Raw genomic sequence first — 22,621 nt, forward strand, 5'->3', positions numbered from 1 at the left:
CTGTTTTGTTGAGTGCTAGTCCTGTTCTAGATTTATACACGCTAAGAGCATAAGGGAAATGCTGTGTGGGAAATGTAATTCACACGTGGTTTTATTTTTGGTTTGCAACACAAACATGAGCCAGTCTTCACTTTCCTCAAACAATTCTACTTTTACACTGAAACATACATATGCATCAATTCAGATGCTCAAAATCTTTTAATTTACCAAGTGTTTGAATTCTTATTATTAACTTTTCTTTGGGCCCTCACTACTGAAACTAAAGCTTTTGACACACATTTTACAAGAAAATGTAGCCTGTGCCTTTTGTTTGGCCTACCTGTTAAAACCAAGAAATAAGTCCACGATTCTGTGTTAAAATGGGTATTCAAACAGTGTGCACGTTGGTTGAGGTGTTTCTTTTTCGGTGCAGTGTGATTTCCTGGCGCTACGGAGAGAGGCAGTGCTGAGTTTAAAGGGACAGAAACACAAACAGAATTTTAGACAGGAAAAATAGAGAGTGGGAAGCAGGAGCGAGAGAGAGGAGCAGTTGGCTGGCTTCCAGATTCAGCCCCGCTCCACTCTTTGAATATTTATGAAATTAATGTATCTTTTTGTTGTATTTATGATGCACATATTTATTAGAATCGACTGAATCCGCTCGGTTGGGTTTGACAAGGGGTTAAAACGAAATTGTAACGGAGAAGGTTTTTTCCTGAGCGACAGAGAAGTGGCGCACGGATTTTTCGCCCCATTTGTTCTCCTTTTATATTGAAAGTAGGTTTTACATTAGCTGTTTATTTGATACTTTCTGTTTACGAGACGAGGTCAGCGGAAGATGGGTTGTTTGGGCAACAGCAAGACTGAAGATCAACGCATCGATGAAAAGGCACAAAGAGAAGCGAATAAAAAAATAGAGAAACAATTACAAAAGGAAAGACAAGCCTACAAAGCGACACATCGACTGCTTTTATTGGGTAAGGTCCAGAAGGTGGATTTGATAACGGATATGTATCATGTATGTTTTCTGATTCGCCTCCAGCCCACATATGTTGACAGGTCTCGCCAGGGATTGCTGACTGAATTGTCGGACGGATTGTACAATGATCATGGATTTTAAACCGCATTATAGGCTACGGGTCACCCTAGTATCTTTTTATATTTTAGTGATGGCACCAGTTACTTATACTATATGTGTTTTATTTCGAAGGGGCCGGAGAATCTGGGAAAAGCACGATTGTCAAGCAGATGCGGATCCTGCACGTCAATGGCTTTAACGCAGAGTAAGTACCCGTTATTTTATCTGTTATACGGCATTTCCGTACACACTTGTACTTATTTCTCGCAATCCTTTGTTAATCGATTGGTGTAATGTTTCCTTGTTGTGATTTTAATTTGGTCCATGTAAGATAAAAGGACCGAGTGCTGGGTGAATGTTTCTTTGCGCTGTAGCACTGCAGTGTCCATCGGGCCCAATGGTTAAACGACAGCATGGCGACAAGCCCAACTGATTTCTAATAGCTGTCACAGAGATGGAGACGTAATAATATCAATTTTGTTAATGCTGAAATTCTGTGTGCCAAAGGTTTAGGTTGTATTTACAGTTATAATATAATGCGCTACCCCCACAAAAATAAAATGTCGTAGTCTTAAGATAACGGTAACGTGTTCGGTGGTGATTTAGATCAGTTATGAAACAGTGTGTCTTTAAGTATTTCTATGGCTAATGATACCTTGTTATTTCCTATGCACACTAAATAATAGTTTTGCTTGGTTAGATTTGTATAATTTAGGTTATAATGAACACTTTTTTGCAGAGATGTATGATGATATCCCGTCATACTGGCCTCAATATTTTATAGATTTACCAATATATTTCATGTTATTTTGGCATTTGGACAAAGATAGGCCTAAATGTAGGATATTCTTTAATTTCCATTCATTATCGGTTTAAATGGGAAAACTGTAATAGCATAAACAGGCAAAGGCATAGGTTTGTATTGTATATTGGGGGGGTCAGAGTCAATGAATCCCAGGATATTCACTCTTTTCCAGGGGGGTTACATTGACCTGTATATTGACCCCCCCCCCCCCCCCCCCCCACACACACACACACACCTTTTAGTCCAATGCTTCAGTACTTTGAATGGACAAACAGTAAAAATATCCCAACAGTCCTATGCTCTATGCTGGTTTTCTTTACTAGTGCTTTGAAGAGTCTTGTTTTCTGTCGGGCAGCATTGGGTTCCATGACTGAATCGAAGGATCACTTTTCAAAGTCTTGAACAACGCTTCACAGTCCTAATTGTCCATTTTGTTTCACCACTTAGAGAAAAGAAGCAAAAGGTCCTGGACATTCGGAAAAATGTGAAGGATGCCATCGTGGTAAGTTATACTCAAATTAGGAGGTGATTTGTATGATGGAATGTAGGCACACCATGTAAAATTGACTGCATCCTAAAATCCAATTTTGCTGATCTGACTGGCTTACCAAGGGCCTTATCACACATTTATCTAGCTTAATGCCCGTGTTTTTGTATTTCTCCTTGTTTTAGACAGTAGTTTCGGCAATGAGCACGTTAATACCACCAGTCCCAATAGGCAACCCAGCAAACCAGTCCAGAATTGACTACATCAAAAGTATAGCTCCTCTCTCGGATTTTGACTACACCGAGGTAAGGGATGCTGCTTTATAGTATTTCGTGATTAAAACTGTACATTCCCTTGATAACAATGGGTGAAACATCGTTTAGTAATATCATTATTGAAATAATGGCCTATATAGAATGCCTAACAAATGGGATTTTGTTAACAACATATTTTGTAGATCAGTGTTCCTTAGTCCTGGTTCTTGGGACCCAAAGTGGTGCACATTTCTTATTTTTTTGGCCAGGCACTCACATACCTGATTCAAACTACAGGCTTGATGACAGGTGGATTACGTCAGTCAGGTGTGTAGGTGGTAGGGCAACATTTGAATCAGGTGTGCGAGTGCTAGGGCAAAAACAAAATCCCGATGACCAGGTTTAAGAAACACTGTTGTAGATTAATAATAACTTATCTTAAAAAGGTAGGGGATAATGTGTTTTCAACACAGAATTATGGTATGGCCAATACCAGACTAGGAGGGATCTAAGACTGTACCTACACACAGAATTCTATTAAAAACTGTTCTAAACTGATATCATTTCCAGCGACTGACATTACTTTTGATTTTGTGGCAAAGTAACCATTTATTTGTGGATCCAAAACTATTTACATTAGGTATAGTTGGTCATGCGTTATCATTTCTAAGAAGTTCTTTTTCCACAATATACTGTTTAGCAATCTCCAGTTGCGTGTTTGATGACATGAAAATTATTCTTTGGACAAGAATTCCAGTGGTGGGTTTCAAGTCTGAATGAGAATGTGCACCTGAGACTGTAGACTACCCGTACTAGCATATCACAGTCAAAATCTGGTTTCCAGGAGCGATAATATACCACGCCAAAATCAAATCAAACCAAATCCACAAATTAAAATCCACAAAGATATTGTTCTTTGTGCCCCCCCCCCCCCCCCCAACATACAGTGTTCAGTAAACACAGTAAGTTGTCAGGCTTGAAGCCTATTGAAAGTCTGTAATGTGAATTCAGGACGTTGGTCCACGAGAACACACAAAGGGTATCAAGAATGTGCTCAGATCCCCTCCCAATGTGTTCTCCAACAACATATCTTTTTTTTGGAATAAGACTTTGTGTGTGTTGCTGGGTGGTAATGCCCTGAGAAGCAACCTGAAGGCATGGATCAGTCCTTCCAGGCAATTCCTACATCCATAGATTATCCCGCTGATGGCATTTACTTTTCCAGATGATGCTGGAATACAAGTGTTGTCTAATTGTATTTGTAGTCAGGTTGTTTAAAGGAGTCTGTTTTAAATGCTAGTCCCAAACAGGGTCACTATAAAAACACAGTTATGTAGGCCATTATGTCTATTTACCTCTGCAGTGGGTTCCACAAACACCCAGTAGTAAGCCTGAGTGATTGGCTTGGACTGTTTCTCTACTATTAAATGAGAGACCTTGATGTAGGCAAATAGATTACGTCTCTCCTAGCGTTGGCTGCCTGTGAAATCTCACAGCTATCAATTAAATTATTGGATGAAGTTAACAATATTTTGAACAAGTACTCAAGAAAACAGATACACCCCTGGGCCTTTCTACAGCTCTGTGAAACATTTTTTGAGTGAGGAACAGAAGGGTTAAAATTAAGAGACCGCTGCAAACAGAATGCTTCTGTTCCTCACTCAAATCTTTTTCAACCTTTTTTTTTAAGGTGCAGTGGTCTCTTAATTTTTCCCGGAGCTGTATATGTGACCAATATGCCCTGGAAGCGTATGATACACTGTATTTATTAAAGAGCTCATGTAGGTTGGGGTCTTTGTAGTTGCGTCCCATGGGCAGTGTCCTCCGAGTCGGATATATGTTCACAAGTTTGCTCCCAATCGGCAGCCTTGTTTTCTTTTAAGGCAGTGAGCAAGGGAATGCAATCTGGGCACATCTGTTGGACTAGATAAATACTACCGTTATATGATGAGTTGGCTTCCTGGAAAAAGCTTTTAGTAACCTAATTTGCTTTTTTTGGGAGGAGTGTTGAGTTTGGAGGTATTATCATCGCACATTTTAAATCAAAGCTGTCTCTTCTCCCCTCACAAGGAATGGTTGGAGGCCTTCTCTGCGTGGCGGAAAAAACTTTGGTCTGTTTGTACCATGGTTTTTATGAAATAATACACACAGTAGATTCTTAGTGCCTCGGATTCACTGCATTGGGTCAGCTTTGGTGCAGATGACATGAAACGGATGGGGGAGAATACGAGTCTGCTCCAGGATGAGTTGGTGCTGGGTTATCTAATGCTGCTTTTCTGTACATGCGCCGATGAAGGCCTGCTAACAGTGGATGATAGTAAGCGCTGGTTATGAGTGTCCGGAAAACATGAAATACAGATTTTGAAACTTTCAAAAAAGTTTATTTGAACCCCAACATGAGGATATTTGCAGTTTTTAGAGGTTTGCCATCTTAGTAAGTCACGTCTTATTAGAAGCAGTTTGTTTTTGTTAGCGGACCTCATCAGAAGAGATGGCCCACGAAGAGATGGCACTGCGCCACAAAGATCCGCCTCAGCCGCGTCAATATTGTTCAGGTCAGACATTTTGAGTTAAATGTGTTATTTCAGTGCTTTTACAAGTGCTTTTAACTTTAGCTTTACTCAGCATGCCTGAATGTCATTTTAATCCATCCGCCCCTCTGTCCGCCTATGTATTTTTACCGTTTGGGCTACATACGTTACAGTCCTCTGTCCAAACATGGACATTAGAAGCGCTAGACGCGTTTGGCTGCCGCACACAGGCTTCGTTAATTAGGCCTATTATGTAATGGAGCATCGATTTCTGTTGGTAAACACGCTGGCTACAGGCTCTGATGTGGACGGAGAGAGGCCCTTGTGGCAGACAAACCGACAGAATCTCTCTCTGAAGCAGATCTGTGTTTCATGTCTGGCCTCCCATGTCACATGCCAGGGCCTGTTTCTCTGCCTGGTCTCAAAACCCCTTTTGTCTTCCACTGTGAAGACTCAAAATGCAATTTCCCCTCAAATCGTACCCAGAATGATATTTTTTTTTTTCTTTCTTCACAATAATAACCTTGGGGTTTTGGCTCCTGCTGATGATTTGGTGTCGTTGCGTCCATGCTAGGATGTGTAGAAGGCCTTTGGAAGACAGATGTTGATGTGTGTCATCCATTTAACTTCAGCATTTTTAACTGGTTACTGTTAATGCTTCGTTTAGCGCTCGTCTTCATGCCAATGACTGCCACGCGCGTGTACGCAAACACTCACACGCGGACAGATGCGCACGTGTATGCGAGGTTTGGCTGGTATGGCACACTATATACCCTCCACTGGTGCATATGGGAATGAAATGGTTTACAATACTGTTGAAACCATTTCTTTGGAAATGTTTTATATATTTAAATATCTACTTTTTATGAGGGTACCTCCAGTCAACTTTGCAATACATTAGGAGATAAAGCAGATTGCATTTTTCAGTATTAATATGCATCGCTCTTTTTTTCACCTTTCCTGTCTTTCGGATAGTGGTTACACAGTCCTATGTAGTTCGTCACAAGGATTCACTTTACAACTAACATGAGACAATGTATGGTTTCCTACATGCTTTCTTGTGTTGGCTAACACCTACTCCAGAGCTGTGAAAAACAAAGCCTGTGGGCCATATCCGAAACAATGAGTCATTCTGTGTGGCCCATGGCTGTCCATAAAAAATTACAAACAAAAAACCATAACATCCTGTTCAGGTAGTGTTATAATAAATCAAATTAAAAGTCCCCTGATTTACTTAATAAGCAGTAGCCCCCTCTTGTTTGCAGCTCTGCTGTCAGCTCAGAAGACTTTAATTATGAAACCAGCCACGGCAGTTGCTATGAAACGTTCCTGTGGGCCAGCCAATAATTATTTGCTGATGTTGCAGGTAATGCAGTGTGCTTAATATGTAAAGAAAGCATAGCTGTTTTTGAAGAGTAAATCCTGCATGGACACTTAATTCAGTGGGAAAGATAATGTATGTAACACTACTGCCCACATTGCAAGGTTTCTGCACGGCTTTCGGATTGTAGAATGCTGGAAAATTACATGGACAACACGATAAATTTCAACAAAGAATGCACAGAAATTTGAAATATGCCCCCCCCTGTTTTTTTTTTTCGGCCCCTGTCCCACCCTGTAGTGTGTGTGTTAACTTGATTTACATTCCACTCAAACTTAACAGCAGTTTCTTTCTAACTTTAGCATTGGGTAAAATCTGTAAAACCTAGTCCAAACTGTTTGTAACTTACATTGTATTTTTAGTAACAGAACTCTACAAAATCTATAAAATGTCAACCAAGTTCCATCTTACCTCATACGCTCCCAGTGCCCATTCACTGTAAATAACAACCAGATGCTTTAGATTTATCTGGCTCCTTGTTCTACATTTGATTTAAGCTTTTGCTTAGGGCAACAGTGCTAGGTAGCTGGCTAGCTTGTTTTGATTGTTCTCTAGGTAGCTAGGTATTTTCAGGAAACAAAGTTAGATTTTGATAGATGAACTGCCTGAAACCCATTTCCAAACTGTAAATGACGTTGATGAAATGTGGGATGATGATGATTTAGTATTCTGCTTAGGACGAATCAGGTTTTTGGGTCCAGGGGCTGCCTCCAGTTTTGTTGGCTGGGTGGCAGACAGCAGCAGGATCACAGTCATATCTCTCCGTTGTATGTTAGGGAGAAGACCTAGCTAAGATTTAAAGAATTTGCCTGATATTTTTTCTTCATATTTTTCCTCTGAAATGTTTTGAAGCTACAAAATTCAATGTTGTAAGTGCGTAACAAAACCCGGCTTTGCGCAAGTTACCCTTTCATACCTCAAAGCAATATTTTTAATTTATAAATAATATCCATGTGTCTAATAAATCACTGGGAAAATTAAAAATGTTGCCTGAACGTGGCCTTTGATTCAAGTGTTCACCAGCAAAAGACCTTTTGGTTTTGTTGTTTCAGTATTGGTAATGTGACTTTGGAGTTTGCTTTTGAAATGGCAAATGGAGTGATGCAAATAATTAAAATTGCATACTGTCCGGTAGGCATAGGCTGCTGTTTCGATGACATTTAGTTGAGAATACAGTTCTCTACAGAGAGATTTTATTTGTATCTTTGTGGCTGCACAATGTGTAGAATAGTCATATATATACGGTACCTGAGGCACATCCCTAAGCTTTTCACCCATGTGCAGTGACTGGATGCATTTCAAAGTTCATGTGCGATAAGATTTTATGGATGATTTTCTACATATTATTGGGATGGTTCTCCAGAAGATGTTTGCTTTTAGTTTGTCCACCAGAGGGGGAAAATTGACATTGAATGAGGAATAACTCAGGAATAAGGCAGGTAAATGTTTCTGAGGAATTGTTGATTCTGAGATGATCTACCCATGTGTCCTGCATACGGACAGCTTTTATTCTCTCTTATTCCAGTAGATGGTTTAGGTTATTAGTCCAGAATAGGTGTTATACTAGAGGTTTAGTGACAGGGGAGCAGGTTGTCAAGGTATAGAGAAATACAGTTCTCTAATAACCCGAAAAATTATCACCACCCATACAGGATGGCAATTAACGAACCAAATCACTTCAAAAGCTAAACTAAAAAGTTATTTTTTTCCTGAAAGACACCAGTGGCATTGTGCTCTGAATGTGAACTTGCCTTTCAAAGTTGATCACTTGTCATTATTCTCTATCGTTAAGCTATCATGAGAGACCGATTATATTTGCCAATGCTAACATAGCAAATGCTAACTATTTTCTTGATTGTTTGTGTGTGATATGGATAATATGGATGTCTAGCATATTTGTCACAATATTGTTCTGACTAATGAGGTAACCTGCACATAAACTGACCAACAAGATGACTTTAATCAGTGTCAAACTTGCTAACATTACTTCAAAATGACAAAACACAAAACCTATTACCACATTATAGCTCTTTAAATATTTGTTTTAAATGTGTGTTTTTGAAGAACTTGTTTTGGTTGGAGCCTGGCTAGAGAATCTGTCTTGGTCCAATTGGTCCAATATGCAATTAAAATCTGGAATCAGGACTATTGTTATTGGGGTCATATACTTTCAGTAGATATAAAACAAGATATTCGCTCCCACTACAATTAAACATTTTTTCCATATCAGAAGTAATTAACCTCTTGCAACCATTCTCATATGACTAAGGACAGAGATTTCAGTTAGGCCATAACTGCATTTCTGTAATTGGCTTATTTAGACTTTTCACATTCCAGGAAGTGAACATTAGCCCTCCTTGGGTGCCTTGTCTTGCATAACATGCAGTTCAGAAAGGAGATATGAATGTGCTTCAGTTGTTTTAGAGTTAAATTAATATCAAGGTAACAGTATCCTCCATCTGTCATTCCCTTGAAATAGGAGTTTACAGTCTTTCCCACTTGGCCATACAGGCATCAGTCATCCTCTTAACCTCTGCAAGTATTGCCACAGAGTTTTTGCAAGTCCACAGGGAGATCTTCCACATTAGTGTTTGTCATCTTGGCCGCTGTTTCTCCCCCATTGCTGGGAAAAGGAGGTCCTTCAGTTGCCTTGGTTCTGATGTCTGCCAGACATTTATTTGTTAGGCAAAATGTATCGCTTGTCAGTTTAGTTGCCGTGGCCCTTGCCCAAATGCTTTATGTTGGCAGCTGACAAGATAAACCCCTTGTAAAGTACACCTCAACTTTAAAACAATGTATCACATTTCATCATGGTCACACAATTGAAGCATTCATTTCTATTTGATGCATTCTGGGATGTCTTGACATGGTGACAGAGACGGCAAGACTGGAATAATATTTGGTTGTACTTCTTTCCTACATAGACAGAAATGCCACCTTTTGTATCAGCACACCCGTTTTCATTGTATAAAACATGACATGTTAAATCCTAGTCATGAAGGCGTAGTCATGAAGCCTGAACTTTTTTCAGACTGACAACACAGGTATTGGGTTCTTTTGCTTTTCTGCAGGTTAATCCAATAACTATTTTTAATTTATTAATATGGGGATTCCCAAACTTTGTGGCCTGTGACCTGATCTTTGATTAAACAAATGACTTAACTAACTTTTTAAGAGTCAAAACTTTCAGGAATATAATCATAGTATGTTGTAGGCTCAACTGTTACGAAGTTAGAGATACATTTGTAGGAAGAAACCAAAAACAGCACTTCCGTAGCTCATGGAAACCTCATAAAGTTATATGAACCAACCCCCCCCCCCCCAACAACAGCTCCCCTACACTCCCAAATAGCTAGTTCCTCACTGATATGTCTAAAAGTTTATTAGCCTGCAAAAACAATGTGTAAGGGTCAGTTTAAAAAGGACTTCATCAGTAACATTGCCTGATATATTTTATGAACTAGTTTTAATTTGAGCCTGTCCCTTGGCTCCAATTCATTTTTTATGCATTCAGTATTCAGTTTTATATGCATTTTTTATTTGCCCAAAGTTGACATTTGAGACTTTATGCAACTTCTTTTTATTTAGTTTATATAAAAACTGATATCTCCTGTGAATGACGGGCGTTACCAATAAAAACATTAATGTGAAACACCTACAGAAAAATCAATACAAATGGAATAATAAAAAAAACCATTGAAAGGATTTAGACAATATGGCTGGGAGCACGGACACACGGCCATAGGTGTGAAACAGTTAAGGAGCCATCTCAGTTGTTCTGTTTCATGGCCCCTCTGTTCGAGGCAGTAAAGTACACAGTGCATTTATTCAAACTGTGTCACGAGCCTCCCTGAACCCGAGCCCTGAGGACTGTCTCCTGCTTCTTTGCACACACAAACACAGGCTCGCACAAACATGTGTATACACACACACACACACACACACACACACACAGAGGTAGAGAATTCCACAGACACACACACTTTTTTAGCTTCAAGCAGGAGGACGGTCAATCCACTGATTGTCCTTAGAGTTTGTCCTCAGAGTTGTCTTCCAAGAGACTCAACAGCACCCTACATGAGACTCAAAGACCAGACCGGATTTTTTTCTTCGTTTTTCTCACTAAGGGAATACAGAAGCTAGATTTGAGCCAGGCCTGCACAATTGCACAGTTTGGTGCAACACAACTGTTAGACCGATGACGTGTTTCAGCGCCTGAGTTTACCTACCTAACATCGCTATGACATAAACCTACAAGTGTGATTGAGGGTTTCTGTTTGACGTGCGGTGTGCATGCATATCTTAGTCATTTTGTGTAACAGGCTGTTGCAAAAGTGGATGGGAAGCATCTGACCAGTTACTGAAAGGTTGATAGATTGAATCCCCAAGCCAGGAATGTTACAATTCTCGTTGAGTAGCTGAGCACGGCAGCAAGCCCACATTGCTCCCCGGGCATTCATTGTAGGTGTCGTTTGGAGAGGCGGGGTTATATCTGAGAACCCAAACCTTGATTGGACCTTTCCCTTTAAGATGACATGGAATGCATAGTACTGTGTGTGTCAAAAGAGACACACACAGTAGTGAGATCGTCTTAAAGTATGTTGTAGTTAGGAAGCCAATGATGGCAGGATGAGGGCCGAATGGAAAAATGAGACCCACTCAAGTCTAAAGGCTGGCTTCAGCAGTGGCATTTTGTAATGCTTGTTGCAATTCTGTGTGAAAGGTGTGTAAACCGTCACAAAGCTGAGGTGTGTTGGGGCTTTTTTTTGGGATGTTTCTGGCCAACTGGCATTTCAACACAATCACCGTAGTTCAATTTCCCTGCCATTACCCTCTGCCAGAAAGAGTTAGGGACAGGATATGTTTTCTTTCTTTCCTTTCTTTGTTTATATTTTTGAAGGTATTTAAGCTTTATTCGACAGCAAAGTGGTTTTGCTGAAAGAGCTGTAGGTCGGATTCGAACCTGCGCGTTTGCAGTACATGTGCACCAAAGGTAGTGGCATGGAGCACTAGGACCCCACCCTGAGTCATCTTTCCTTATTTCCTTTCCGTTTCTGTCTTTCTCTCTTTGTTTTTGTTCTCTTACGCTTTCTTCATTTCTTCTTTCTCTTCTTCCTGCTAATCTCTTACTCGCCCTTTGTCTTTTGGGCCGGTCACTTTTGGGCCGGTCACTTTTGACCGGCCCATTTTTACTTCCCCTCTCCTGTTCACTCCTCCTCTCTTTCTTTCATCCACCCTCTCTCTTTCTAGGTCTCTTCCTGTTTATTCTTTGTCTCTGCTCTGGTCTGGCCTGCATCACTGTTTCCTGACAGCAGCCATTTAGACTGGTTTAGCCTACAGTACAGCGTGCAGGCAGGTAGACAAGACTGTCAGTAAAACAGTTCGGAGCTGTGTGTTTTGACCACAACGTGGTTGGATGCATCAATGTGGGCGGGTGTCTGACAGGAAGGGGATGTCTGATGTGTGTAACAGGACGTAGCTGAGATGCAGGATCATGCCTCACTTGCGTTGTGAACAGCGCTGTTGCCCCAGGTGTGTGTGTGTGTGTGTGTACATTTTGTGTGAAATATTAGATGCTATAAATAGTGTTTTCATCGTGTTGGTGACTCATCATAACTTTGTGTGACAGTAATGCCAAACCTGGGGCAGAACAGCAGGCTTTGTGATAAAGATAGACTGGGGTTCCTGTGAAATTGTGTAATGCATAGCTACAATTGACAAATATATCTAAGAACCCATTGTTTTCGCTGTGCTCTCTAACTTGGATTCTATCTTTCGGTTTCTGAAATTCAAAGCGGTTATTCATGGGACTTGGTTTGATGTTTTCATAAACTTGATGAACCATCTTATGTATTAAAAAAGGATTACCATAAATAACAAAGTGGAATTACGAAATGTTAGGTACATGGAACATTCCTACAATGTAAGTGAAACGTACCACATGCACAAACTACTGAGACATTCAAACACTTAGCCATGCATTTAGTGACAGTGAACCGTGTTTGACAGGCAGGTTAACCCAAAAGATGTTTAATGGGAATGAGTGTGCTCGTTACCCATGGCAGCGGATGTTTTCTCACAAGAACTTTGACTTTGTCTGTGGAGGTGCCCCGTAACGCTACACTGGTAAAGTGTTGCAAGAGAGACAGGTAACACACACAGACACACAGACACACACACACACACACACACACCCTGGGAGCTCCAATTCTGTGGATTTAAAAACAACGGTATCCTAGGACAATCTCCCCTTCTTGTCCACTGGAGGGTATGCAAGGGCTAGAGTTGATACCCAGGGGTGGGTGAGTTGTTACCCAGGGTGGGTGAGTTGTTACCCAGGGTGGGTGAGTTGTTACCCAGGGTGGGTGATTGTCCCTTGGGAAGATGAGGTTATCACAGTCATGGCAGTGTGGAGGGACTGGAGGAAACCCCAAAAGCCATCATTAGCCATATCCCCTTGGCGTAGGGCTGGCTGTGTTTAACCCACTCCTAATGACTCTTTCTGCCATATCCTTGTTGCTAATTGAGGTTTAGGTACAGTAAAGTACATACCAGTTAAATGGACTTCAGGGTTTTGTTTGTGTTTTTGTGTCACCAGGTGTTCCCCAAGGGTCAGTGTTAGGCCATGGGAGTTTTCACTGCTGGGATAGAGCTCTGTTAGCATTCACTGTTCCTATCATACACTGCCTGTCACAGGTTGAAAAGGTTCTTTACAGTCCATATATTTCATGCTTGGATTTTTAACTGCTGTCTGTGGAAATTACAGTAGTGGATTTGACTTTGTCATCGGTTAAGGAACTTGCAATTATAGAAACAATTTCATGACCTTTAAAAACCGAACCTTGGACTTGGAATTAGTCATTCTGAAATGTTCTGAACATAAGAACCGGGCTCTCTGTTATTGCAATAACATAACATACATTAAAGCAACATGCCCCCGTATCTTATCCATTCTCGCTGGAGACACATAATAGAGCAGCATCTGTGCTGATACGGGGACACTCTTCCTGCTTCTTTCCTCCTCTTGCTTAGCGACTTCCTGTTCCAAAGGTGAGATCATTAGCATTGACCAGGAAACAGCCCTTGCAGACAGGAGCGGTCTGCTTTGCATGTGGAGAGGGAGATCTATACTTTGTTACCTGTGCTGCGTCTGTACAAACAAATGTAATGTGGAAATAAATGGGGGCAAAGAGGAAGTCCACAAGGTGTGGTTGGGTGGGGTTATGTTCATATTCCGAGCAGATTTTCAGTGTTTGAAGACGTCCACAGCACACCTGTTAAGGGCCTTTTGTGAACTTTGCTTATTATGTTTATAATTTGTGTAATCTTCGTTCCAGTACTGACCGCCAATAACTAATTAATTGATTAGAATGCACTAACTACTCAACTGTGGTTGTTTCACCAAGGTCTTTTTAAAATGTATGTACCTCCTGATAAGACCGTCTGCTAAATGACTGTAAAGTAAATGCATGGGAAGCTTAGCGAGTTGTAGTTTTGGGAAATGTTTTCCTCTCTTACATTATTTTTACGTAAGGACCATGTAAGAATTCTCTCTGGCATATTTTGCATGGATGAATTGTTTCACTGATGGCTGCAGTATTTATAGTGTGGTAAAAAAATTAAATAATTGCAGTATGAAGGTTCACTTTGACCAAACTCGGAGAGGGATTCCGCATGCACTATTAAGCAGAATCACAAATGGGCAGACATTTCTTTTTGTGGTTCAAACTTCACTCAAGGCCCTGTAGTTGCATCGGGGTTCGCAACACTGGCATCAGAGTTTGTTTGGTTTCTGTTGTCAGTTTCTTCACCTGTATTGTGCTGTTTATGTGATGACTCCAACGGGGGACTAATTATTGTGTACCCAGTTCCTGGCTCTCTCCAAGGAACCAGCGAAGAGGAAAACAACACTTCAAAACCTCCTTTCCTCACTCCCTCTCTCCTTATATTCACCTTCCTTCCGCTAATCGCCCCCCCCCCCCCCCCCCCCCCCACACACACACACACACACACACTTTTCCTAACGGTTTCCCTCTGAGGCAAGTGTGTTTGCGTTGCGTTGAGGAAAAAAAAGCATTTTGGATTTTAACTATTTTGTCCATACAGGTTCACTTTTATATTGGCCCGTATTCGTCAGTTTAGGATTTTAACTCTGGGTTCCCCCTTCAAAGGTCTTGGTGCAGTGTCTCTCTGGCTCTTTAGAACACAGCGGTATCATGTGAGAGTCTGTCCATCCTCATATACACGCATTTCCTTCCCACCATTGCCACAACAAAAACCATAGACTGTCCAAAAAAAACAAAGTCGGTCCTCAAAAAAACATAGACGGCTCCTTTCTTGTTCAACAAAAAAACCGACTGCTCCTCCACTCACTTGCTGCTCATTGAATTGTTAATTCTGGGGATTCACTTTCTCAGAAGTGGTACAACACCCCACCCGCCATGCTCGTCTTTGTATTCGCATCGTGAATGGATCAGACGTTTTCCACCTTATTTTTAATTTATGAAATCTCTTCCGGCCAATCAGGTGACACCTGAATAATGCATGATGGGACACCCTTATGATGGCTGCCTACCCGGTGGCTCCAGAGGCCGTTCACATGCAGTGTCCTTTATTCAATCGTGCAAAAGGTGAAGGCGACACGACATTGTGACAACTTGGTCTTGGTTGTTGGGCCCGAATGCCCTTGTTGAAGATGCTGCGTTCCCCCCGGTCTGTCCCATCCCTCCTAACGCTGTTCCTCTCCTCAATCTTTTCTTGTTCTCTTATTTTGGAAACCAGGAGTTTTTCGAGCATGCCCAGCAGCTGTGGGACGATGATGGCGTGAAGGCGTGCTTCGAGCGCTCCAACGAATACCAGCTCATCGACTGCGCTCAGTAGTGAGTATCCCCTTCCTCTTCAACCTCCTTTCTCCTCCCTGTCCTCCTATCTCCCACCCCTCCATGCATCTGTCTCCCTCCCCTACTGCTCCTTCTGTCTTTATTCATGCCTTCCTGTGGACTTTCTCCCTCATTCTTAGCTTGCTCTACCTCCCCCTGTCCCTGTGGACTCTGTTTCCCCGATTAATTAGCATGTTCTGCAGTCTGCAATCCCAAAACCCCCAGAAGCCCACACATGCCTGGTGCCCTGTTATGATTAAATGACACATGGTTCTGTTAGGGTCATATCCTAAAGACCATGGCAGGAAACGAGCGGTTTTGTTTCCAGTTATACCTTCAAGACCATGACAGGAAACGAACGGTTCTGTTCAAGTCATACCTTCAAGACTGTGACAGGAAACATGTGGTTTTGTTAGGGTCATATCCTAAAAACCATGGCAGGAAACGAGCGGTTTTGTTTCTGGTTATACCTTCAAGACCATAACAGGAAACGATCGGTTCTGTTCAAGTCATACCTTCAAGACTGTGACAGGAAACAAATGGTTCTGTTCAGGTCATATCCTCAAGTCTGTGACAGGAAATAAACGGTTCTGTTCAGGTCAAACCTTCAAGACTGTGACAGGAAATCCCAGTTCTGTTCAGGTCAAACCTTCAAGACTATGACCGGAAACACAGTCCTGTTCAGGTCAAACATTCAAGACCGTGACAGGAAACACACAGTTCTGTTCAGGTCATAACCTCAAAACCATGGCAGGAAACTAACAGTTCTGTTCGGGTAATACCATCAACACTGTGACAGGAAACACAAAATCCCAGTAAAGAGATGGCAGAGCTAAATATTTCACAACTCCGAACTTTTGTTCTATGTCTTTTACCTCTGAGCTGCTCATCCACCAGTCTGATAGGTGACATAGCTGCTCATCCACCAGTCTGATGGGTGACATAGGTGCTCATCCACCAGTCTGATGGGTGACATTGCTGCTCATCCACCAGTCTGATGGGTGACATAGCTGCTCATCCACCAGTCTGATAGGTGACAGTTGAGTTTCAGACTCCTGCTGGAAGTATCCATAGGAGAGGGTTTTGTAAAGACCTTCATTAAGCTGGGCGTAGTTCATAATGCTCACAGTGCTTTTAATCGCGCATCCTTGTTAACGGTAGGTCTGTATGTTCCCTCATCGTCGCCGCCCTGGTGGCTCTCATCAATGTTGCCCTTCAGTGTGTCTCCGGTGACGCTCCTTGCGGGTCCTGGGCCTTCCCAAGGCCTTCTGGTTAGTCGTGTAGTATTGTCATAGCAACAATGGCGTTTTCCACCTACCCGGAGGTGCTCTGCAGGGATTTCTCAAGGTCATCATTTCCATAGCCTTTGTTTAGAAGGGTCACTCTGGACACCATTTGGCTTGACAGGGTGTAGTTCTGTTTGCCATGCACTCTTTTGTGTGGAACAAGGTTTTGTAACCCCGGCGAATATAGTGACCATAAAATGATAGAAGTTGTCCTTTCCTAATCTCTAGTCAGTCGGAACGTGTGTCACGTGAAAGACGTGACGTCAGACTCGCTTGTTGTTCCTCTCCCAGGAAGTCACCCATTATGCTGTGGCTTACTGACGGCTGACACAGCCTTCTGAAGTGTTTGCCCAGTCTAACTCTGTGTGTGTCTGTGTGTCTCTGCGTACGCTTACACATGTATCACTCAATGCCATGACGCACAGTAGCTGTACTGTATCCGTGTTTAACTGCTATCTCGTTTCCATTGACAATATCTCTGCCGTCTGTATACAGAAACAAAGTGGCCCCGTTTGAGCTAAGAAGAGGGAACTGTCATCTGTTAAGGCCCATAACTGACAGTTAGCGCTAAGTTAGCATGACCAGAGATTCCAACCTCTGTTCCTGCCTGTTTAGCTGTAGCTAGCGTGGTACCAGGTTTTTTCTAGTCTACTTTAATGTTTAAAGGTAGATTTAATGTGGTCTAGATGGTCCAACGGTTTAAGCCATCTGGTGCACATCAGTTTGAATCTGACCTTTCACCAAAAGCTTCTCAGTCTTTCGCCATTTTCTGTCCTATAAAGCGCAACGTGCCCGAAAGAAATCTCTTTCAAAAGTAGACTTGCCAAGTTAATGTCATTGTGCTGCGACTTGGTAGCTGAGAAGTTACCAGGATAAAAACAAATCATTTTCAAACGTTTGAAATAGGTTGTTGTTGAAATCTGGTTAAATTAAGAAGTTCCCTGTTGTTCTGAAGTCATGTTCCTGAGGTTTCCTTAAATGGCTGGCAAACAGTCTAGTGGTTAGACGACTAAAAGTTTGCTTGATCGAATCCCTAAGCAAAGTTAAAAAGCTCTGTTAAAAGTTAATAGTTCTGTCCCTGAGCATGCTTCTAGGTCATGGTTGTTATTCAGAATAGAAACATTCTGCTCATGCAGTAGTGGCTGATACAGAACATAACTTGTAGCTATGCAACGGAAAATGCTGAGCCATTGGCGTCCACTAGCACCCCCTGTTCCATTTAGCCTTTTCTGTTTGCCATTGCTATCTGTCCAATTCAAACTCTAAATAAATATGGACAAATAGGCAAATCGGCAGATCCAAGTACTGGTGTCAAAGAGGCAACCCATATTGACATTCCACAATCCTATAAGCTAGTCGATACTGACCGTCCATTGTACATTTAGACTGTACATCGTACATCTAAGGCTTTTTTTTTTATGGGAGGACTGTTTCCTGCATTTTAATTGATTTTAATGTTCTGTTCTGTTACACAGTAGGTTGAGGCCACTGTCCAGTCTAGTGAGGCATTGTTGTAAGCCTAGGAAAACCCCATACATGTCATGGAACGACTAGTTTGTTTCATTCGACCTTGTTTATTCAGTGCAGTTTTGTCAGGAGTTTGACTCGACTTGTTTCGAAGTGAAGTGTGTTGTTTCCACACACGGCTTTGAGCTAAATACTTAACAAAACGAGAGAGTTGTTACATTGTGTTTTTCTTCTTGTAGTATGCTCTTTTGACACACACTGTCAGTTGCTGGCACATCAAAATTCCAATTACAGTGAACAAAATACAGTACAAAACAACCAATGAATGAAAAATGGCAGTGAAACAAATTATGTTCAAAACAACCAATAAATATACTTTTCTAGATTTCCCCCAAAAAAATTGGAGCAACGGCCTTATTTTACCATAGCTTGAGAGCTAGCCTCTCAAGACATTGTCCTTCGTGTGCCATTCATTAAGTCCCCTGGCTTGCTGTACGTTCCGGTAACTGATATCACATCAGCACAGTGCAACGTACAAGTATCCTCTTCCTCGGAAGAATTCCTCGCTCAACAGGTAGTGAGGGATTCGGGACATACGTCCTCTATCTTCATCTGCCAGAAGTGGTTCATTTTAAGCCTGTTGTAATGGGCCTAGCCTACAACTTCACCTTTGAGTTAGTTTAAAAGCATCATATCACACGTGGTTATGGAAACATGCACATAGCAACCCGGGGTGTTGTACTATCAAAGACACAAGGCAACTCTTCCCCTGTGTGTCACTGATACCATGGTGGTCATGTAGTATGCTGATTTGTGTGTTTAGTCGTCAGTAGGAAGCAGAGGACACTGCTGATGTTGCAGGCTGATAAGGCCTTAATATAGTCCCTTTGGTGCTCAAAAGGCACACTGTTCTCACTGGCCTGCTCTGGTCCTTGCTTGGGAGAGAATTGTACATGCAAAGCCTGCTCATCCTCGCCAGGCTGGCCTGGTTAATCTGTTTGGTCCCATGTGGGGATACTATGTCTCCGCCCCAAATGGGTTTTGCCCAGGTGGTGAGACCCATTTAGTTAAAAGTGAGGTTTATTATGTTTATCGTAGCCATGTTTCACCCTAATCTCTGGTGAACCAGTGCTTTTGGTACCAGCCGTGGGCAAACAGGTATAGCCTTAAAAGAAAAAACGGTCCTGATGTTTCTTTTCATTCAGGCGCCAGTTCTCGCAATGAACTCCGGAATGCCAGGCTTCCTTTGCAAATGTTTGCCATCCACGGACTCCCGAGCCGATTGTTGTGCAATGCAATGCCCAATTACTCAGTACAGTTGAATTCAATCACACACTGTGTCATTGTTCTACAGTACTGTTCATGTGGTTCTGTCATGCTTGGTCCTTGGATTTGTTCCCCAGTTATACAAAGTTGTGGCTCCGGGGCTCAAGTGTCCAGGCTGCGCGCCAGAGTTCTGGAGCTCAGTTGGTATGGTGCTTGCAGCGGCAGGAATGTAGGTTTGATTCCAGGTGGACCTCCTGTGAGAGTAAATATTGCTGTGCATGCATGATTGTAAATTGCTTTGAATAAAAGCGTCTACTAAATGTATTATTTTATATTACTATTGCATTATTGCACAGCAACCGCCCAAGAGAAAGAAATAACAAAAATATTCGTATGTATCGAAATATTTGTTACAGTAAATAAATTGACTGTAATTATGTCAATACTGTTTCAGTTCACAAAGTGCCAAAATACAGTTGATTAAATGCTGATGCACTAAGTTAGCGTTAAATACTTCAAATGTAATTACAGTTATTTAAATAGAAATTATTTTAAGTAAAGTAAAAAGTTTAATTAGATGCCAACTCCATGCCAAACAAGCTATTTGAAAGTCTTATTGAGGAAAGCCTCAACTGTCATTAAAGTTCAAATAAGGTTTAGGAAGTGCAAACATTTGTCTTGATGAGAGTATGAGCATTTTCCTATCCAAATGTCTAAATAGCTTGTGGGCATGGATGTGTCCGTTGATTGCGGTTTTCAACCCTCGGTGATCCCAAGGTTTTACCAAATTCCTTTGTGGTTCTCCACCGGCGATTGGAATATGTTTTAGCTCTTGACTCCTCTCTGTGTGCACGGGTGCAATACACACACATCCTTTTCCAGGCATCACTGCTCCAGTTGACCGAAACGTCTTTATTGCCTTAGTAGTTTCGGATTAATATCTTGTCTTCCTTCAAGTACCTTGTTCCCGCCTCTTCCACATGTCTCCCTGAAATTCAGACTTGCGTTGCCACAGCAACCCGATGAACACTGTGTGAGCTAGAATTGTGATCTATACCAAGTGTTAGTTAAGATTGTTTTTAGTGACTTTGCAGCTGTTTTACTTTCTGCTACTGACTCTTGTATTATTGTGTGAAGATGTTTTCTTTTACACCCCTGAGGTAGCCAGCCTGTCCATAGAAACAAAGGCGTTGTGTTTTGACACTGCTTACCTATAGTAACTACAAAATGTCAAAGGTCACAACATCTATCATTTTCACATACAAAATGTGCGTATTTAAAAAATGCAAACCATAGAAATGTCTGGTACTGGGGTTGTTAAGTTACCCCTTTTAATATGAACAGGCATTTTATTACTAGTATTGTTATCATAATGCACTAGTCAGTCCTGACAGGGATGTTCTATTTCAATTAGCCATTAGCCCACAGGCAAGTTCCTTGCAGGGTTCAGAAGACCTGACACAGATCAATGAAAAACACTCACCAGTTCTCTGATGGTGAACAGCAGACTTCACTGATTCTGTTGCCTAGGCTGCTGTTAGCCAACTGCTAGTATGGGACAACTACGAACTGTCTGCAGTTATTTGTCGGATTTTGCATTATTCCTATAGCAGTCCAATTTGAGTTTTCTTTTTCTACTTTTGACTATAAAAAAAACTAAAACTAAACATTTATGACATGCAGACGGTGACAAATTAAAGGACAAGCCTGAATAATTGAGTGGAGGGACATAATGAATGCAGATGCTTCCATACAGCTGTCCTCAAAATGCTGAGCAGACTCTCGGTTTTGGATCAAGATGGCAAGAGGAAAGGATTTAGGTGACTTTGAAAGAGGGTCCCTTCTTGGGTCTGTTTCAGGATGATAACGCTCCCCATCCACACTGCAAGAGGGTTTTTGTAGTTACCAGATCTCAATCCAATTGAACACAAATGGGAGGTTTTGGACCAATGTGTTGGACGGCGCTCTCCACCACCGTCAACAAAATGCCAGATGAGGGAATATCTTTTAGAAGAAAGGTCTTCCATACCTCCTGTAGAGTTCCAAAGACCCATAGAATCTATGCCATGGAGTGTTGTAACTGCTCTGATGGCTCATAGTGGCCCAGCACCTAACAGATACACTGTGTTGCTTTTTCCATTAATTTGTCACCCATCGCCTGTATATTAAAATAGTCAAATAGTAGTACGGTCCCTTTCCGCCTTATGACAGCCTTATGACAGTCTACGACAGTTTTCCACATTCTACGACAGCTTGTGGAAAAGCCTTTACTCCGACACAATACAAGGCAGTTTGTTTGGTTGATACTCCCTCAGCGCTTTTCTACACCAGGCTTGTGTGATATGTTGTGTCTGGCTCCAGAGGACCTTGGTAGCATATGGTCAGAGTAGGAGAGGTCTCCGCCCTGAAGATGCTTCCTACAGTAGAATGAAGGCTGTTCCTGGCCTCAATGAAGGCTGCCATGTTAAAATAGGTCAGGCAGAGAGCTACCTAAATACTGGTGGTAGCTGGATCTGGGTGAAGAGTCCCAGTCAGGGGGGCTTGTGAGGGAGTGGACACATTGTTGTTATGAAATGTCTGTGTGCTTGGGTATAGGTGCATGTCTCTGTCTCTGATTGTGTCTCTCATCAGCGGGTGCAAGCACACATACATGTGCAAGTTAGGCCCAAGGTGATGAGTACAGAGAGAAGACCAGACAACAGATAGAATGAATTTAATTGAAAATGAGGGAAAAAGGCAGGCAGGCAGACAGAGGGGGAGGCAGAGAGCGGGGGGGGGTAGGTGGGTAGAAAGGAAGGTGGCCCACTAAAACAGCTGGAGAGCAGAGCAGTCGGAAGCAGCACTGCATTTCAGGACTCAGGCAGTGCCTGTGGACTTCTGTCCGCCACTCCTCCCCTTGCCCCCCCATCCCCCCCCCCCTTAGAGCTTATGTAAACGAGCTGTGGAGCCGGGGCAAGCTGAAGCTATTTTTAGCTGTGCAGTGCTGTGCAGCACAAACCGGCTGCACGGTCAAATCAAACCAAAGGGAGGAGCCCACCAATAGGCCATAAACAAAGGAAGGTCAACCACGGAAGGTAAGAGATGATGGGTGGGGGTCACCTTCCCAGCCCCACAGTTCACTCATCCTCACCCCCCCCCCCCCCCCACCAACAACACAGTTCAATCAACCCCTAGCCATTAGGTAAAGCGAGCATTCGCTGCAATAACC

At 42.1% G+C, this 22,621-nt stretch overlaps 1 protein-coding gene across 2 annotated transcripts in view; it reads left to right on the forward strand.

Annotated features, from left to right (window-relative positions):
• The window catches only part of gnal (guanine nucleotide binding protein (G protein), alpha activating activity polypeptide, olfactory type), a 38,049-nt gene that overhangs the window by 6,073 nt on the left and 9,355 nt on the right, over window positions 1-22,621 (forward strand). Inside the window, exons 1-5 of one of the 2 annotated variants that reach the window (XM_010885754.5) lie at window positions 61-956; window positions 1,190-1,262; window positions 2,310-2,364; window positions 2,535-2,654; window positions 15,297-15,394. In XM_010885754.5, coding sequence (XP_010884056.1) covers window positions 818-956; window positions 1,190-1,262; window positions 2,310-2,364; window positions 2,535-2,654; window positions 15,297-15,394 — 485 coding nt within the window. In that variant the 5' untranslated portion in view covers window positions 61-817. Of the gene's footprint in view, window positions 1-60; window positions 957-1,189; window positions 1,263-2,309; window positions 2,365-2,534; window positions 2,655-15,296; window positions 15,395-22,621 lie in introns of those variants that run through there. The other variant, XM_010885753.5, reaches the window with a different exon arrangement.

Source organism: Esox lucius, chromosome 21, assembly GCF_011004845.1.
Source record: "Esox lucius isolate fEsoLuc1 chromosome 21, fEsoLuc1.pri, whole genome shotgun sequence".
In the NCBI taxonomy this organism is placed as follows: domain Eukaryota; kingdom Metazoa; phylum Chordata; class Actinopteri; order Esociformes; family Esocidae; genus Esox; species Esox lucius.